Here is a 20,106-nt window from a genome sequence, read left to right as displayed (position 1 = left end):
TTTCCTTCCTCCTAACACACTTTCCATTTTTGTTGATAAGCCTCCTTTCTATTAAAAAAAGAGAAAAAAGCAAAGTTCTGCAAGACTCAGAATTTTTTTGGCAATTCTATAGAATAAGCTTATGGCATCAAACTGAATTATATAAGAAAATACAGTCTTTCGGTTAGTCCAGTTTAGATTAAAAACAAAATAAGCACAAAATCCAAAAGCCTATTGACATATCCAACAGAAACTGAAAGGTAGTATGTATAACCTCTTACTTTTAAGGAAGAGAACTGGTAAAGAGCTTATTTTGACTTTTTTTTGTTTGTTAGTTTCCTCTTGGAAACAAAAGATTCATAATGTTACTGACTGGGATGCTTCCAAGTATTATAGGTTAGAAATAGTGGAAATTAGTCTTGATTTATTTCTTACATACTAATCTTATTTATAAACTTTTAAATAACTGCATGATATTTTACAGAAAAACTCCATTTATTTTAAAAGAATTTATATTGATAATTTGGCAATATAGGGTCATATAAATAAATATAGCAATTTAAGAATAAATTTCCAGATTTTAATAAGGAAAACATGAGAGAACTTTTTAAATATAAATTTATAACACCAACATGAAAACACTGGGATAAAGAAACTTCCATTGAAAAAAAAAAAAATGCCCAAAATACCTACCAGGTTTGGTAGTAGCAGAATCACTGGATTTAACAGACTTGAGAGGAAGGTGTTGGTTGGAGGAGATGGACATGCTTGGTCTGCATTGCTGCTGCTGCTTCTTTTGCTGTTGTTGCTTTAAAGCCTACAAAGAGAAAACTGACTATAATACATAAATTAGCTTTTAGTAATAATAAAAAGTAAAATGACTTCTTTTTAAGTTGTAAGAAGAACGCTACTCATTATTCAATTTCTTTGAAATTTATCAGAGCAAATAAAACCTAAATTAGACAAATTAAACACAAGATGGCAATGATCCCTAGAGTTTGGTTACTTTTTGCCAGTATTATCCTTTATATATAATTGTGAGGAACAGCCAATTGATATCTTTTAGAACTTAAAAATTCCCAGTAAGTCAAGGATAAAGGACTTAGTAATCTTATAAGAGAACTGCATACGTTTTACCATTTTTTTGTAAACAATTCTAAGCCCTGTACCAAGAAGAGCCCTATTTGCACCAACAATATAAAGAAATGCAAATATTCAACTTATTTATATGCTTCAGAGGTACTACATTTGAAAAAAAGGTAAATAACTACTTGAATTATCTTGGGTAAGAATAATGAGGCTTATTTCAATTTACCAAATTTCAGCAATTTATAATAATGCAGTAAACAGAGGGGAAGGAAAATAAGAAAATAATAGTTAAAAGAATAGTATGGCTCCTTCTGGCTACTTGAGATTATTTTCATTTCTATGAGATTGTTAATTTATAGACTAAGTAATACTATTTAAAATGAACAAAATCCAGGAAATTTCCAATTTTTAATAAGGAAAATATGAGACAACTTTTTAAATTAAGGTTGGGGGGAGGGAGGGAGACAGACAGGGAGATGGGGGCTTACGAATGTGCATAAGAAAGCAATTTTCAGGTTTTCTGGGGAAATGACTTTGTGTTATGATTTGTATCTGAATGTCCCCCCAAAAACTCATGTTTTGAAAGCATGATCCCAATACAGCAAGGTTCAGAGGTAGCAGTTTTAGGCAATAATTAAGGCTTTGAACCCATCAGTGGAGCATTAATATACTGACAGCTGAATGGACTAGTGGACTGTAAGCAGGTGGGGGCATGGCTAGAAGAAGTAGGTCATTGGGCGTGTGGCCCTAGACCATATCTGTCTCTGGTGGCTTCCTTCTCTCTCCTTCCCAGCTGCCATGAGCTAGGCAGTTTTCCTCTGCCATGCCCTTTCTGCCTTGGAGTCAGTTGACCATGGACTGACACCTCTGAAACCATGAGCTAAAATAAATCTTCCTCTTATAAGTGGTTCGTATCAGGATTTTGGTCACAGCCACAAAAAGCTGACTTGCCCATTTTAAGCTTTAACCTTCAGGACCATCATGCAATGTTAAATAACTGGTTACTTCCAAGATGCTACAAGGCACAGTGGCAACCCATTGTCCATTCCAAGTTAATGCAAAACTTACCCCATCTATTTCTTCTGTGATCACGTAAATTCACAAACATTATGGAAGCAGAATCATTTATAGCCCGTTAATTAAGAATTACACACAGTTCTTGTCCTACCTTAGTAGTTTACAACTCTGTTCCTAATTCGATTTTAAAACAAATAAATACATAAACAACAAGAACCTCCTCACTTGTGGTAAAGAATAACAGTAATTATGATTACTATGAAAAACGTACACTGTAGACAAAGACTTAAGTTAACATAGCACACTGATTTCTACAAAGAAATCACAACATTTCATTCTTAAGATTACAAGAGTATACCACAGTAGCATACGCGTCATTAATTAGTTAACAAGGATTGAAAAAAAATGCTTGCCTTTTCCCTGTAAAAAAAAAAAAAGAAGCACTTAAATTTCTTAAAATCTTTCAAAAATTTATAAAAACACAAATGCTACAGGATATCAATGCAGGCAGTAATCAATTTTATGGACAGCTTTTCATAAAAGTACTTTTGGTTTAAATACTTTAAAACCTACATAACTTTAAAATTTTGTGTTACTTTTGATTATATACATGATACAAAAATACATTTTTAATATTTAATTCAAACTCAAAGCTAAATTCTTTTTTTGACCATCACTCCTGGTGTACAACCTCACAGGTAACCAGTCATTGATTTGTTTTTCCCTACTGAACTTTTTTTCATATTTATATATATGTGTGTGCAATAAACATTCATAGTTCCATTAAAAACAGCATTGTTTGTGGATATGTGTATATTTTTATAATTGGTATCATGCCCTATATACTGTAGTAAAACTTAATTTTAATGATTCGATATTATTTTGTAGTGATTTTTCCCTATGTAAAGTGTGTGCAACTCCATCATAAAATAAACCTCTTTTATATAATTGTCTACTTTATTGATATATGATTGCTTATTAAGGAATTTTCTAATATATATGTAAATTAGAAAATTTTAGATTTTATACATGTTTGTTAAGTCTATTTCCAAGTTTGCTATAATAAACTTATGTGCAAATATTTTTCTATATTTGTATATGTATTTTTTCTAACATAAGTTTGAAAATATTAAATTGCTTAACCATGGGGCATGTGCTTTTAAAATTTAATATATGTTGCAAAATTCCTTTCCAAAGTGGCTACAATAAAATATTCCACAAGCAAATCAGTTTTCCTGCACACTTGCCAATGCTTGATATAATTAAGCTCCTCAATTTACACCAGAATCTGAAGACATAAGTAACCTGTCATTTTAAAGTCTGCCTAAATTACTATCGAGTTTATATTTATTGATCACTTGCATTTCAAAAAAATTAAAAGATAGTTCTTTAAAAAGTTCAATAAGACACTGACAAGTGATACTGGGAAAAAAGAAGACATAGCATAAATGAACACCACTGAGAACAAAAAGGAGACATAAAAGAGCACTGTGCACAACTTCATACCAGTATTTGAAAAAAAATTAGATGAAATGAACTGTTTTCTAAGTTTCCAAAATAGGCTCAAAAAAAAAAAAAAGTCAAGAAACTGTTAATAACAGTTTACACTGTAATATTAGGAAAATGATTTTCAGTATGACTTAATAAACCTAAGATCATTTCTAAAATTTTGTTCCAAAATCTAAAAAAAAAAAAAAAAAAAAAAAAAGAGCTACACAACTTATTTTATGATGCTAGAACAATCATGATTTCAAAACAGCTCTTGGATAGTATAAGAATACTATACAATCTAAACTACAATATTAATAAAATTTGATAACATTAAAAAAATATGTAATGACCATGTAGAGTATTCTAGAGTTAAATAGAACATAATATTAGAAAATCTAGCTATGTAATTCAGATTAATGAAAAAAAATCTACCTAAACAAATTTAAATCATCTAAATAAATTTCAAAGAAAACATACCTGAAAAATTCAATACCTATTCATGGTTAATACCCCACCACACACCTCACCCTCAAACTTATTAGCAAACTAGGAACAAGTTAAGAACTTCAAAACTGTGATAAAGAGTTATCTATTGAGCTGGGATTGTAGTTCAGTGGTAGAGTGCTTGCCTAGTACTTGGGAGGCACTGGATTTGATTCTCAGCACCACAGAGAAATAAAAAAAATAAAGGTCCACTGACAAATTAAAAATATTTTAAAAGAGTTATCTACCAAGAGGGCTGGGGTTGTGGCTCAGTGGGAGAGCGCTCACCTAGCATGCGTGAGGTGCTGGGTTCGATCCTCAGAAACACATAAAAGTAAATAAATAAACAAACAAATAAACAAACAGAATGGAGGTGTCATGTCCAACTACAACTAAAAAAAAAGATATATAAAAAAGTTATCCACCAAAAATCTACAACGAATATTATACACAGAAGTACAAAAATTACTAGCACATAATTAAGATACTTCATAAAATTTTCCCTTTAAAAGGGTCTAATGTGGGGCTGGGGTTATGGCTCAGTGGTAGAATGCTTGCCTAGCATGTGTGAGACACTAGGTTTGATTCTCAACACCATATACAAATAAATAAAGGTCAATCAACAACTAATAAAATATTAAAAAATAGGGACTGGGGTTGTGGCTCAGTGGTAGAGTGCTTGCCTGGCATGTGTGAGGCACTGGGTTCAATCCTCAGCACCACATAAAAAAAAAATAAATAAATAAAATAAAGGTCTATAAACAATTAAAAAAAGTAAAAGGGTCTAATGTAAAAGCTCTCAAGGAACTTTCAATAACTTCAGAATCATGCACTGCTACTGTGTGAGATCATCCTTCTGATACACAGACTAGCAATGCTTACCTGCTTTAGTGCCTTCTTGCTGTGCTTCTGTGATGGAGAAATGACTTTACCTGCTGGAATGGTGGGCGATGGGCAGCCTGAATGTGGGGAGGATGGCTGTGACAGTCTAGACGATACTGAGGGAAAAAGTGACAATGAAAAATTTTGTTGTCAGCATTGATATCAAGCACCATTCCTTCCCCAGATTATATGCTACCTGTGTTAAGAACTGTGACCAAACACTTTTGGAAAGGATCTTCTTTTTGTAGTTCTACTGCAGCCTCCCTGTTCATTTATTTCCTCAGAAAGCTCTAGTGAAGGGTGATAGGATGGGGAAAGGATGGGTGTTAGTATGCATTAATTTTCATTCTTTAAATTTTCAATAGAACTGAAGCAGCAGGAAGTAAGAGTATAAATCACGAGTCATCAAATTAGATAGAAGGTAGAAAAGATCCTAGGATGCTCTGGATAGTACCTATATTCTAAAGTAAGCCTGAAGATGAATTATGATGACAGGATACAGGGGGAAGTCTTAAACTGACAGTTTAAGACAAAGGCAATAAGGCCATTCCACCTGAAAAACTCTTTCACAGTTTTAAACCTTACACTCCTTCATTTCTTCAATCAATGGTAGTTTAAAGCTTATCAATATGAGATGCCATTTGAAGACTTCTCTAATGGAAGGAATGTAAATGTGTACAGGATGTAACCACTTTCAACTAATGAAGACTAGTTGTTCTACATAGCCTGTTGAAGCCTGGACAAACCCAAGTTATACATGAAGGAAGGTACTTGCTTCAAGAGCCTATATTTCTTATTAAAAAAATAACACTTACATCTATCTTTATTTTCTTTAAAATTTGGCAGGATGTTAGTTCTGTTTATGTTAAGGAAGAACACAGAAATAGCTGATTTAGACTTGTTAAAGAAAAAAAAATGAGAGAAAATTATAAACATATTTCTTAGGGATGACTCCTAAAAGTCAGGTTTACTAACATCTTCTTCCTTTCAAGATAGGCATTGTTGGCAAAATGACATCCCATGTTAAATCCCATAAGCTTTAAGATATCATATATTTTTGGCAGGTAGCTAACAAGAAAATTGAGTACAGTTTATTAGAATATGCAAGTTTGGAATACAGCATTTCAATTTACTTAGATTTCTCAAGAAATACACAGTAGATACACTTATAGAAGATAACAGTAACAACATTAAGAAAATTTAGCACTAGTTTTGTATCCCAACTTTTATGAAAAGGCTTATATATGGGAAAGAGTTGATGTACAATAAACTTGATATTAAAAAACCCAAATTATTCAGTGCAACATATCATATAAAATAAAACTGGATAACTTTGGAAATAGTTGAGCAGCAAAAAGAAATCATATCCTCAGTGTACTCTGATGTTGATCAATTTTTGGAAAATAGCAGCTTTACTGAGATGTAATTTACATATTATATATTTTAAGGTATAAAATTTAATGACTTTTAGTATGGTTATCACCACCATCAGTTTTCATCATTGTCCACACCCACCCTCTCAAATGTCATAACTGCTAGCTATCATTTTTCTTTCCCTCCCCTGATGCCCTCAGGCCTAGGCAATTATTTATCCACCTTTTGTATGTATGGATTCGCCCATTCTGCATGTTTCATATAATGGAATCATAAAATATGTGCTTCTTGTGATGGAATTTACACAAAGCACAATGTTTTGACTACTCTTCTACATTATGACATGAACATTTCAATCCTTTTTATTGTTGACTAATATTCTAATGTGCATATGCTGCATTTAAAAAAATAATCAGCTGATGAACATCTGAATTGTCTCTACCTTTTGACTATTATGAATGATGTTATGAACAATATTCATGTATAAGGTTGGTTGATATGTTTTTCTTGTGGTAGGTTGGATTGAACTAAGTATTTTCAGTATACTAGACTAGCACTCTACCACTGAGCTACATCCCCAGGCTGTTTTAATTTCATTTTGAGACAGGGTCTTGCTAAACTGCTCAGATTGTATTTACAATCCTGTTGCCTTAGCTTCCTGGGTAGCTAAGATTATAAGGGTGTGCCACCATGCCTATCACATGTGTAAGTTTACATATGTACTTGTTTTCAATTCCCTTCACTTTATTTCTAGGAATGGAACCGCTGGGTCTTACTGCAATCCTGTTTTCCAACATGTCTGCTCTTATTTTATGATGCCAATGGGAAAGCACGAAGGTTTCACTTTCTCTACATCCTTTCCAACACTTGTTCTGGTCTTTATGTATTCCTCACTTCCCCCAAATACTGTTTCATTATAAACAGAAAACCAACCAATCAACCAACTAAAATAATGGCTTCAGAAAATAAAATTAATCTACTTGGTAGCCTGGAAATGAGACAATAAAGATATCTGTAGTTACCAGGATAAACTGACTGAAATGTTCCCCCTCCTTAAGGCAAAACACTTTCTAACAAATTAAAACCACAAGTTTATCACTAAGCCAACTGAAATAAAAATGAGAATTGTAAGACTTATCAGTAAGAACTACTTCCAGAGTTGACTTTATGCCAAGTATTGGTCTCAACTTCTATGAAACTTTAACACTGTTCTAACTTTTTAAATATTAAAGGCTCAGAATTACAAACAGCAAATAAGACTTAGGCACATGTTGAAACCCTTGTGTCTCCAAATTCCTTTTAGGGGCTAAACTAAATGTCTTTGAGGATATAATTTTATTAAGAATAGTAACCAAGTACTTCTGTGTACCTAAAACTGTCCTGGGTTGATTTTAACAGGATTTCACTGAACTCACATAACTACTCTCTAAGGTAGACACAAGTTCTTTTTCTATTTACTACTCCAAACCCTCAAATTCTACTTTCAGAAATAACTAAATAATCTGATTTGTTATCATCCTTACGTTTTTCTATAAAAATACAGAGTCAAGTTCTGAATTTTATTTTCAGAATAATGAATAAGTACCTGCAGTGGGCTGATAATGGTGGCCACCAAAAAGATATGTCCACATCCAATTCCCAGAGCCTGTGAATGTTACTTTATTTGGGGAAAGGGTCTTGGCAGATGCAATTAAGTATCTTGAGATGAGAAGATCAACCTGGATTATCCAAGTGGGTCCTAAATCCAACAACAAAGTGTCTCTATAAGAGATACATAGAAAAGACAGACACAGAGAAGAAGGCCATGTGAAGACAGAGCCGGGGACTGAAATAATGTGGCTGCAAGGCAAGTTAGCAACCACGAGGTGCTAGGAAAAGCAAGAACAGATTCTCCTCAAAAGCTTCTGTAAGGAGAACAGCTCCAGTGACATCTTGCTTTCAGACACTGGATCTCCAGAACTGAGCAAATAGATTTCTGATGTTTAAGCTACCCAGTTTATGGTAATTTGCAGTCTTAAGAAATTAATACAACTACCTAAAACTAATGAGTTTATTTTTCAAAACTATTTTAACTCAGATATATTTACATATTTAAAATTAAATCAAAAACTATTATTAAAAATTTGGTACTGAAAACATCTGATTTTGAGCTACTGGGTGCTCCATGAAGTTGTAAACTACCTTTGAGACTTGGTCCTGCAGTATTTAATTGCTTTCTGGCACAAAAAAGGAAAGTCCTTAGCAAATCTTGCACATTTTTTCCCTCAAACCTGGATCAGCTAATTGTCCCATAGAGTACTAGTATTATTTAATTAGAAACAGTATTGAAAGCTAGGTATAGTGGTCCATGCCTGAAATCCCAGTGACCCAGGAGGCTGAGGCAGGAGGATTCCAAGTTTGAGGTCAGCAAGGGCAACTTAAGACTCATCTCAAAAAAAAAAAAAAAAAAATTAAAAGGGTTGGGAATGTAGCTCCATGATAGACCCCCTAGTCCTGAAAACAAAAACAAAAAGCAGGGGATGGAGGAAAGAAAATAAAAGAAATGGCATTCAAAAACCACACTCTGCATGTTAGATGTGTTCACTGTTACTGGGTTACCAGTGGTTCTAGGACCTATCAATGGTTGGAACAGAAAAACAAGTCTTGTTTTAGAAAGAGAAAACTAAACTCATGCTTAGATACTAAATTTTAACATAAGAATACAGGGTTGTCATTTTTTTTATTTTATATTTCTATCCCTCCTGATAACTCTGGTTCTTGGTAATATAATTATATTGTTTCTACTACAGATGTGGTTTCAAAGAAAACACACCAATATAATTTCCAAAAATAAAGATTAATGAATGCAGTTTAAGGTTTGTGTCTGAAATCCTATACCTAAAATATATCCATAGTCATCTATGTATGTCATTATACAACAAATGATATATTTCAATTTCCTATTTCTAGAAAGTACATTTAAAATGTTAATTTTATAAAGCTATAAAACAATTGCCTGTCTTATTAAGTCTAGATCCCCTTCCCTGATTACGCTTCTCTTTCCCTATAGAAAAATCATTTTTATTAGTTTTATTTTTCCACTGTTTATTTGCATTTTTGCTTTTCTTGGGTGGAAATATGTACAGATAACACTAATTTTTTAAAATTAGAGTATCAGAGTTATACATAGTAGGTCGATTCATTTTGACAAAAACCACAATACATGGACTTTGATTTATTCCATTTCAGTCCCTGTTACCTCCTGCCTCCTTCCTCCCCAATTTTCCTTCCTCTATACCACTGATCTTCCTTTGGGTCATTTATTTATTTTTGATTGGTGCTTTGTATATATACATAAAAATAGAATTCCCTGGTTACACTAATATTTTTATTCATTTTTTTTGAAAAAGAGATCAAGCTGGGCATGGTGGTGCCTGCCTACAACCCTAGTGGCTCAGGAGGCTGAGGCAAGAGGAATGCGAGTTCAAAGCCAGCCTCAGCAATGGGGAGGCAGTAAGCAGTGAGACCCTGTCTCTAATAAAATACAAAAAAGGGATGGGGATGTGGTTCAGTGGTTGAATGAATGCCCCTGAGTTCAATCCCCAGTACCCATCCCCCACCAAAAAAAAAAAAAAAAAAGGAGAGAGATCAAATATTAACTTCTCAGCACTTTTTCATTTATACTGTCCTGGAGATAGCCTGGAACATCATCACTCACCAAAAATCTATTAGAAATGAAAGTTATTGGGTCCAAGTTTGGATCTATTGAACCAGTAACTCCAAAGGAGGGTCCTAGAAATCTACATAATAGTTCTTCATGTGATTCTGATGTATACTCCAGTCTGAGAAACAATAGAAACAATGGTCTTAATCTATGCTACTTGGTACTTCTATTTTTGAGATTTATTCTTAGAATTGGGGGTTAAGCCAAAAGATAAACACATAGGTATCCAAAAGTAATATTGAAAAAAGTTTCACTACTTTCAGGTTTTAAAAGAAATTCGCCCGTGTTTTCTTTTAGTGTTTGATTTCATGTTTTATTTTCCATCCTCAGTATGGGGGACTGAACCCACAGGCATTCTCTTATTGAGCTACATTCCCAACCTTTTTTTTTTTTTTTTTGAGACAGCTCACACTTAATCATCCAGGCTTCCCTCAAATATGTGATTCTCCTGTCTTTGTCTGCCGAATGCTAAGATTATAGGCGATTATATTTATTATACATCTAATTTGTTTGAAATTTATCCTATAGTATTGTGGGAGAAATGGAACCTACTTACATCTTTTTGGTTATTTCAACATCTTTGTATAAAGATGTTGAAAGATGCTCAGATTCTTTTTTCCCCTTGCTGTTGTTGATATTATTGCAAATGTTTCTTTTCCCCCATGATCATTTATATATATATATATATATACATATATATATATATATATATATATATGGTGGCTGATTACTATATATTAATTTTATTTACATCCTGCAACTTTATTATATTCTGTTTTATCAGTCTCAAATGATTCTTTTTGTGTTTCTCAGATACAAAAATCATATAAAAATATAGTTTTCTCTTCTGAGTCTTGTTGCATATTCAATTACTTTCTCTTGCTTAATATAGAAATGAATACTTCTAACAATGTTATATATAAATGGAAATGGTGGATACTATCTTGTTCTCTGGTTTTGAACTTGTTCTGGTTAAAGAGTAAACCAATGGTATTTCCCAATTAAGATGCTAGGTTTTTTGGGTATTTTTTTGTACCGGGGATGGAAATGGAGGCATTTTACCACTGAGTTACACTCCTAGCCTTTTTCCTTTTTGGGACAGGGTCTCACTAAGTTGTTGAGAATGGTCTTAAACCTGATATCCTCCTGCCTCAGCTTCCTGAGTCACTGGGTTACAGGTATGCAACACCACACCCAACTTCTTTTGTTTTTAGTTGATGCTACTGAAAGGGGAATATAAAAATTTCTTAGTATGTTCCTACATTTTGCCTTACATCTCTAGTAGTTTCTGCTTTATGCAACTTGTTTTACATAAATCTTAACTATTACCATCTAATATTGTCATTAAAGAGTGATGCTTTTGATTCTTTTAACATTTTTTGTCCTGAATTATTCACTGTCTGAATACTTCAAAGCTACTGTTTTGGTCTTATTTACTTTTGCCTACTGAATCTTGATCCTCCTTTTATTTATTTGGTTTTGGATGGTACTGGAGATCGAACTCAGAACTTACACTGAGTTATATCTCCAGCTCTTTATATCCAGTTGATCCCTGTACTAAAGTGTTTGGAATAACAGGACATCTTACTCTCAACCCAGCAACTCTGAAGATTCAGAAAAATTTTTCTATTTATTTTCAACTCTGGTATTATTATTGAACTGCTTTGTAACTTAAAAGAAAAAACACACATTAAAAATATAGTTCAGCCACACTGAAGTACAGAGAAAAAAAGAAAGAAAGAAGGAAAGAGAAGCAACATGGCATAAGTGGGCTGAGTAGGTTTTGAACACCTTCCCATTTCCTTATGAATAAAGAGAGTGACTATGATAACAAAAGAAAAAGACCATAGACAATATCTTCAATGAAATGAGGTGACAAGATATTCCCCCCAAAACCCAAGAATGAAAGCAGGTTGCACCAAACCCTTGTATGCATAAGTGTCCTTCAGCTTTGACTGCAGGTCTCACTTAAGACAATGAAAACAGATTTTAATCATAAAAAATATTATGGCAGCTGAGATGATGAACTAGAAAATGTTTCAAAAGGATTTCACTGTAATAATGCTTGTTTATATAATAAGGAATGCACTTTATTTCCTTTATTAGTTTCCCAGGGTTGCTTTAAAAAAGTATCATAAACTAGAGCTCAAAACAAAAATTTAGTCTCTCACAATTCTGGAGACTGTAATTCCAAAATCAAAGTATAAGGGCTGGTTCCATCTAAGACTGGGTGGGAAAAATCATTCCAACTTCTCTACTATCTTCTGGTGTCAATCCTTGTTGTTCCTTGGTTTAGATGCAGCACTTCAACCTGTCTTCATCTTCATATGGGGTTCCCCTTGTGTCTCCTTGTCTTCACATGGCCATCTTATATCACCAGTCTTATGGGTTAAGCATCCACCCTATTCCAGTTTGGCTTTATCTTAATGAATTAACTCTATATCAACTCACTCACTCTCTCTCTCTCTCTCTCTCTCTCTCTCTCAGAGAGAGAGAGAGATAATTTTTTTAAAAAATATTTATTTTTTAGTTTTTGGCAGACACAACGTCATTGTTTGTATGTGGTGCTGAGGATTGAACCCGGGCCGCACGCATGCCAGACAAGCGCATTACCGCTTGAACCACATCCCCAGCCCTATATAACTCTTGTTTCTGAAGTTACATTCTAAGGTTCTAGGGGCTTAGGACTTCAACAATCTTTTTGAGGGTACAACTTGAATCCTAACACTCACCTTTCTTTCATTTAGCCTATTTTCCAGAGCTATATAGTAACTTAATACTTTGCCATTCACTGATTATAAGCTGTATTGCTACTTGAATTTTCTCTAAGGTCCAGAAATTAGAGCATATACTCCAATTTATTCAAAATCATATTCTCATCTATGTTTATAAACCAAAGACTTATAATCTGTATACTTTACCACAGTCATGTCATGTCAAGCTTTAATTAATATTAATAATATCCCCATCACAAAGGAATTCTAGCTCAGCTGCCTTTTATCAGTGAATTCTCCCAAACTTTTTAAGGGGGGAAAAAAATCTTACACAAATTTCTTCAGAGAACAAAACCCAGCAAATATTAACCAACTTGTTTTATACCTAATTTTGACATGAAAATTATGAGAAAAAAATGCTAGCAAATATTTCTCACCAATAAAACAAAAATATCAGATGCAGTGGGCTAGGATTGTAGCTTAGCAGTAGAGCACTTGCCTAGCATGTGTGAGGCACTGGGTTTGATCCTCAGCACCACATATTAAAAAAAAAAGGTATTGTGTCCATCTACAACTAAAAAGATATTTTAAAAAATCAAATGCAAAATATAAGCAAGTGAGTCTATGGGATATGTAGGATTAATAATATACCAAAATATTATCTCCATAGATGAAGGAAAATGACTGAAAAAATTCAAATCTGTAAAATTTCCTCATAAACTACCAATAAAAGGGAAATTACTTAAGACAACCCAGGATAGAATAAACATCATTCTTAAAATGGCATAATATTAAAAACTTTATCTTAAAGTTAATGAAAAAGACAACTGATATTCCATTTCTATTTCACTCTTTAAAGAAGCCCTAGCTACTACAACATTGCAGGAAGGTAGGGAAGCAAGGAAAGAAAGAAGAAAAAGAAAACTGCCATTATTCACAAATCACATGTCTGTATAAGGATACAACCCTAATAATAAATAAATAAATAAATATATAAATAAAATCAGATTTTTTAAATTTAGCAATATTATTACATATAATGGGCCCTGAGTGGTGTTATATATACTTGCTAGGTATGCCAAGAATGCAAGTACATATACAGTCTTTATCTAGGGTTATGTTTGCAGTCAACAATCTCTCTCTCTCTCTTTTTTTTGTTACTGGGGATCAATCCCAGAGGTGTTTCACCACTGAGCTACATCCCTACCACTTTTTAAATTTTGAGACAGGGTCATACTAAGTTGCTGAGGCTGACGTTGAACTTTCTGCCTTCCTGGCTCAGCCTCCCAAGTCACTGGGGTTTATAAGCATAAGCTACTGTACCTGGATGCAGACAACAATCTTAATGAGACAGTCTCTTCCCAGGCAAAGTGTACTTGCTTCTGCTTGAATCCCTCAAGCTCAATGTTTCTTAGCTGAGAAGTAAAGCCCACATATGAGTAACATGTATATGGACCTTCATCTTATCAACCCTGTGAGACCTGGGGTAAAGGGAAACTGACACCTAAAATGTATGCTGGTACTGATAGTGCTTGCTATGCTGTAAGAATCTTCTTTTCCTTTGATCTAGAAGTCTTGTATCTTTTCTCAATATCCATGAACAAATAACATTCATGAACTCTATGTGCTAGCTAAACTTAAAAACAGGCTTAAATCCAAGACCCTTCATAGTACTGATAACTTATGAAAGTAAGTTATGTATCAGCAACAAATTATAAAATGAAAAAATTTAAAGCCACGCTGAATAAAAAATGTCAAGCAATATATCAAATTAAGATCTCTATGCAGAAAAATAAATGGCACTGATGAAGGATATTAAAATACAAAAAAATGGAGTGATATGATATGCTACATACATGGACTGAAAGGCTTGATAATGTAAACATGTCATTCAAACTCAAAATTGTCTTTAGATCCAATAAAATCCTAACTAAAATCCTACCAGTTTGATCAGAGAGGGGGCATGAGGAAACATGGACAAAAACATTCTGGAAATCAACTCCTAAATGTATGGTCTATTGACCCGAGACATAGGGACACTGCAATGAAGTAAAGGATAGTTTTTTTTAAAAAATGGTGATGCGGGCTGGGGGTATGGCTCAGTGTTACAGCACTTGTCTGGCACGTGGGAGGCACTGGGTTTGATCCTCAGCACCACATAAAAATAAATTAAAAAAATAAAGGAATTGTGTCCATCTACAACTAAAAAAAAAATTTAAAAAACGGTGATGAGAAAGTTAGAAATCCATACGGGGGAAACAAATAAAATAATGATTTTTATCTCACATAATATAAAGAAATTGTAGATCTAATATAGATGATAAAAAGAAAAAGGTTTCATAAAAATGTGTACATATACATGAATATATGCACACACAGGAAGTAATCTTCATGTTGTCATGATAGGCAATTTTCTTAAGAAAAGGACAAATTGAGAAGTACATTAAAATAAAGCAACTATACCCATCAAAACCTAACTTTAGCCGGGCACAGCGGTGTACACTTGTAACTCCCACAGCTTGGAAAGCAACAGAGATGCACTAAGCAACACAGTGAGACCCTGTCTCTAAATAAAATACAAAACAGGGCTGGGGATGTGGCTCAGTGGTTGATTGCCCCTGAGTTCAATGATACCCTGGTACCCGCCCCCCACCAAATAACGTTAAGAAAGTTAAAAGACAAGTTATTTATTGCAAATAACTTCTTTACACAGTAGTTATTTGCAATAAATATGTCCAACAAGGCAATATATGAAGAACTAGTTAAGAAAAACATAATCTGTAGAAAAAATACAGCAAAACTGGAATAGGCATTGCACAAAAGATGATATACAAACGATTAATAATGAAAATAAGTCCAATTCCAATAGCCAACACAGAAAGCCAGCTTATAGTCACATGAGATACTATTACAACTCACTGAAGCCTAAAATTAGGAAGACTGACAATATCAAACATTGGTGATTGTGTGAAATAATTGAAATTTTCATGTACTGTGGTATCATTGCTTTGGAAAATTGCTTGGCCATCAACAGACTATTTAATTCTACTTGGGGGTATATACTCAACAGAAATGAGTATAAAAACATATTTTTAAATGTTCACACAATTTTAATACAGAGAGAAAAAAGAAATAACCTAAATGTTTATTAATGGAGGAATGAGTAAATAAATCTGAGTAATTGTAGATATTTATACAATAAAATACTATACAAATTTTAAAATCTGATATAGTGCTACACACAAGACAATGGGTAAATGTTATGAACAATATTAAAAGCAAAAAATATATAAACATGATTTTTTTTTTTAATATTTATTTTTTAGTTTTCGGCGGACACAACATCTTTGTTTGTATGTGGTGCTGAGGATCAAACCCGGGCCGCGCGCATGCCAAGGCGAGTGCGCTACCACTTGAGCCACATCCCCAGCCCTATAAACATGATTTGATTTACATAGGTTTAAACACTGTCTCTGAATTCTATCTGTTCCAGAAAAAACTCATCTGTGACATGAGAAGTTATTATTTGGGGCAATGGATATGACCATAAGGGAATGGGGGCATTATTTTGCTCCTTGGTCTGGGAACTGGTTCAAGGTGCTATTCCATTTGTAAAAGTTTAACAAGTGGTATACTTATTTTTTTTTAAAAATATTTTTAGTTTATTTATGTATTTTTATGTGGTACTGAACCCAGTGCCTCACATGTGCTAGGCAAGTGCTCTTCCTCTGAGCTACAACCCTAGTCCTTTATTTGTATTTATTTATTTTTATGTGGTGCTAAGGATCAAATACAGTGCTCACACAAGCCAGGCAAGTGCTCTACCACTGAGCTATAACCCCAGCCAACAAGTGGTATACTTATGATATGTCCATTAATGAATATATATTATGACCCAATAAAAATCTTAAAATAGGCAAAATCAGTCTACTTTGACATAAGACAGTATTTGCATTTTTAGCTTAAATTTATTTATAAAAATTGTATGTATTTTTGGGGAGTACCATATATATATATATATATATATATATATATATATATATATATATACATACACACACACACACACACACATACATACACACACACACACACAATAAACATGGAATTGCAGGATCATACAATAGACCTGTTTTTAATTTTTTTTGAGGAACCTACTTCTCCTATGTCTTCTCCATAATAGCTATATTAATTTACATTCCCACCAACCATTTGCAAAGGTTGCAAAGGTTTTCTTCACATCTTCTCATTATCTTTTGACTTTGATAGTAATCATTCTTACTAGAAAGAACTGATATCTCATGTAGCTTTGATTTACATTTCCCTAATGATTAATGATGCTGAACATTTCTTTCATATGCTTATTGGCTGTTTGTCTTCTCTTAAGAAATGTCTATTTAGGCCTATTGCTCATTTTTAGTTTTTAGCTGATGAGGTGTTTAAGTTTTTTTTAATATATCCCAGGTATTAATCCTTGTCAGATGGACAGTTGGCAAATGTTTTCTCCTATTCTGTAGGTTATCTCTTCAACCTATTGACTATTATCTTTGCTGGGCAAGGATGTGATCCCATTTGTTTCTCTGCTTTGGGAGTCTTGTCCAAAAAATCCTGACCCATTCCATGTCCTTAAGTCATTCCCCTATGTTTCCTTCTACTGGTTTCATACTTGCACGTCTTATATGTTTAATAAGACATTATAATTATTTTATTATTAATAAAAAATAAATCCATTGATTTTTTGCAACTGGTTAGAGATAAGAGGGCAGATGAAGGATGAGAAGAGGCTGGGAGATGGCATGATGTCTCTGCAGTGTAGGTAAAGGATCATAAAATTACTTACTCTTGGTGGTAAGGGTAATTTTCTGTGCCCAACTCAAAAAGAAGGCAAGAAAATTTTATACTTTTTCCTCCTTTAAAATAAAAGTAGGGCTGGGCACACGCCTGTAATCCCAAAGACTTGGGAGGATGAGGCAGGAGGATCACGAGTTCAAAGCCAGCCTCTGCAACTTAGCAAGGCACTGAGCAACTCAACAAAACCCTGTCTCTAAATAAAACATTACAAAAGGGCTGGGAATATGGCTCAGTGGCTAAACACCCCTGGGTTCAATTCCCAGTACAAAAAAAAAAAAAAAAAAAAAAGTAGAAAGGTCTGGTGGAGTATACCTGTAGACCCAGTTACTCAGGAGGCTGAAGCTGGGGGAATAGGATAAGGATGGCTTGAGCCCACAAGTTCAAGAACAGCCTGGACAGCATAGCAACTCCTGGCTTTAAAAAGATAGAAAAAAATTTAAATTCTGAAAAAAAGTTGGTATGCCCCCTTGCCTTTTTTTTTTTTTTAAATAAGGTTGAAAAAGTAATCTAAACTAATATGGTCTACTGACTAGTCTGAAACAAGGTCGTTACAAAAGTGAGAACAAACATTTAGATACTTCCGGAGAAACCTGACATTGCGGGGCCATTCTTAATCATTTTATAAAAGTACTGCTCCACTGGGATTGAAGGGTCCTTTGTGATGAACAATTTGAGAGTTACCTGAGGAGATAGGGATGGAGATAGGGAGTACATAGGAAAGGCATGAGAACAGTTATAAGAAAAGGGACCAAGATTTCCCTAGGACCACAACTTACAGAGGAAAAACATCCTGTTTGAAACTTAAGGCTACATTTTAACTATATCAAGGCCCTGTTTATAATCTTTTCTTACCAAGTGGCACTAATAGAAAAGTAATCACTCATAGTTTAATAATTAACAGTTTTACTTCAAACAAAACTGATTAATGTCATACTGTACCAAGGAGATATACTTCCTACAACAAACGATTTTCAACAGTAGAATGGGAATTAATTCTTTTAACCTATAAAACAGTGATTATAAATAAATTGAATTGCCATGCACTGTTGCACACGCCTTCAATCTCAGCTTCTGGAAAGACTGGGGCAGGAGGGTCACAAATTCAAGATCAGTATGGAGCCAGGCATGGTGGTGCACGCCTGTAATCCCAGCAACTTGGGAGGCTGAGGCAGAAGGATCTAGAGTTCAAAGCCAGCCTCAGCAACTTAACAAGGCATTTAGCAACCCAGGGAGACCCTGTTCCTAAAAATACAAAAAAGGGCTGGGAATATGGCTCACTGATTAAGTGCCCCTGGGTTCAATCCCCAGTACTAGGGGGATTGATCAGTATGGACAACTCAGGAAGACCCTGTCTTAAAATTGAAAACAAAAAGTAAAAAGGGCTGGGGGTAGGTAGCTCAGTGGTAAAGCACTACTGGGTTCAAATCCCCTGGAAGGAAAAAAGGAAGGAAGGTAGTTGGCAGGCAGGCAAACACACAGGCAGTAAGCAAGCAAGCAAGGAATTGAACTAACCTAAACACTATTGATTAGAAAAACTAAATAAAAAAAGCTCTTATATCAACTCAAGATATTTAATGGACAAGAAGATACAACCAACAGAAAAAAGCCTATAAACAATCTTTTTCCTCTTGTTAGGTAGTTACAAAGTTACGAAGTGTCACTAGTATTGCCATTTTCTCTTCTCTGATCCACCTTAATTGTCCTGAGAAATTACTTTGTGTACACCAATAACATATAAATGAGACTAAAACTAAAAATTAATAGTCTGATGCAAATTTCTTTCTGTCCATGAATTCCCTCTCCCAGTCAAATTTATCCTCCTATGGCTTCTGGAAACACTGTACACATTCCTCCTTCATGTCTTTTTGGTTTTATTTTCATGATATATCTTGTTTTCCCTAGAGAAGATGACAACGTTACCTAAGAACTTTCTACGTTCATAAAAATAGTAATCCAGGTAAAGTTAGTACTCATTTTCCAGTGATGACATAATACGATAAATATACACGCATATAACTTACTAGGCTGTTAATTATCTGCTCCTCCCACTGTATCTCTAAATATGCTGACAGAACTTTAAAGAAAAGGTGCACATCTTATTTTTTTTTAACCTTTATTTTATTTATTTATTTTTTATGTGGTGCTGAGGATCGAACCCAGGACCCTACACATGCTACGTGAGCGCTCTATCACTTGAGCCATAACCCCAGCCCCTTATTCAAATATATTTCTCAAGTGCCTGGCAAACTATACATGCTGTGGAGAAAGAATGAGTATAGAAAGAAGTTTAAACAAATTTGTTACTTTGATGGCTATTAAAAAAAAAAAAAAAAAAACCAAACTAATGGCTTACACAATGCTTTTCAAAATTATAACCTGATTATTCTCCAATGTAGAATGCTCAACAGATTTATTTACGAAGATTCTTTTTTTTAATCTTATCAGAAAAAAAATGCTGGCTCTCATTTAAACATATATACTTAACAAAAGATAAGTTCTGGCCAAAAGATCAATAATTACTAT

The 20,106-nt window shown here is 33.9% G+C and overlaps 1 protein-coding gene across 7 annotated transcripts in view; it reads right to left on the bottom strand.

Moving 5' to 3' along the window:
* Nucleotides 1–20,106, bottom strand: part of ASXL2 (ASXL transcriptional regulator 2) — a 138,436-nt gene that overhangs the window by 28,667 nt on the left and 89,663 nt on the right. For 5 of the 7 annotated variants that reach the window (XM_081265365.1, XM_081265368.1, XM_081265366.1 and 2 more), the window contains 3 exons: nucleotides 7,901–8,053; nucleotides 4,942–5,057; nucleotides 673–796 (listed from right to left, as the gene is read on the bottom strand). In XM_081265365.1, coding sequence (XP_081121491.1) covers nucleotides 673–796; nucleotides 4,942–5,057; nucleotides 7,901–8,053 — 393 coding nt within the window. Of the gene's footprint in view, nucleotides 1–672; nucleotides 797–4,941; nucleotides 5,058–7,900; nucleotides 8,077–20,106 lie in introns of all 7 variants that reach the window. The other 2 variants (XM_081265370.1, XM_081265364.1) reach the window with 2 other exon arrangements.

Source organism: Spermophilus citellus (assembly GCF_964194105.1).
Source record: "Spermophilus citellus genome assembly, chromosome: 13".
Classification (NCBI taxonomy): domain Eukaryota; kingdom Metazoa; phylum Chordata; class Mammalia; order Rodentia; family Sciuridae; genus Spermophilus; species Spermophilus citellus.
This window is presented reverse-complemented; position numbering and strand designations above follow the sequence as displayed.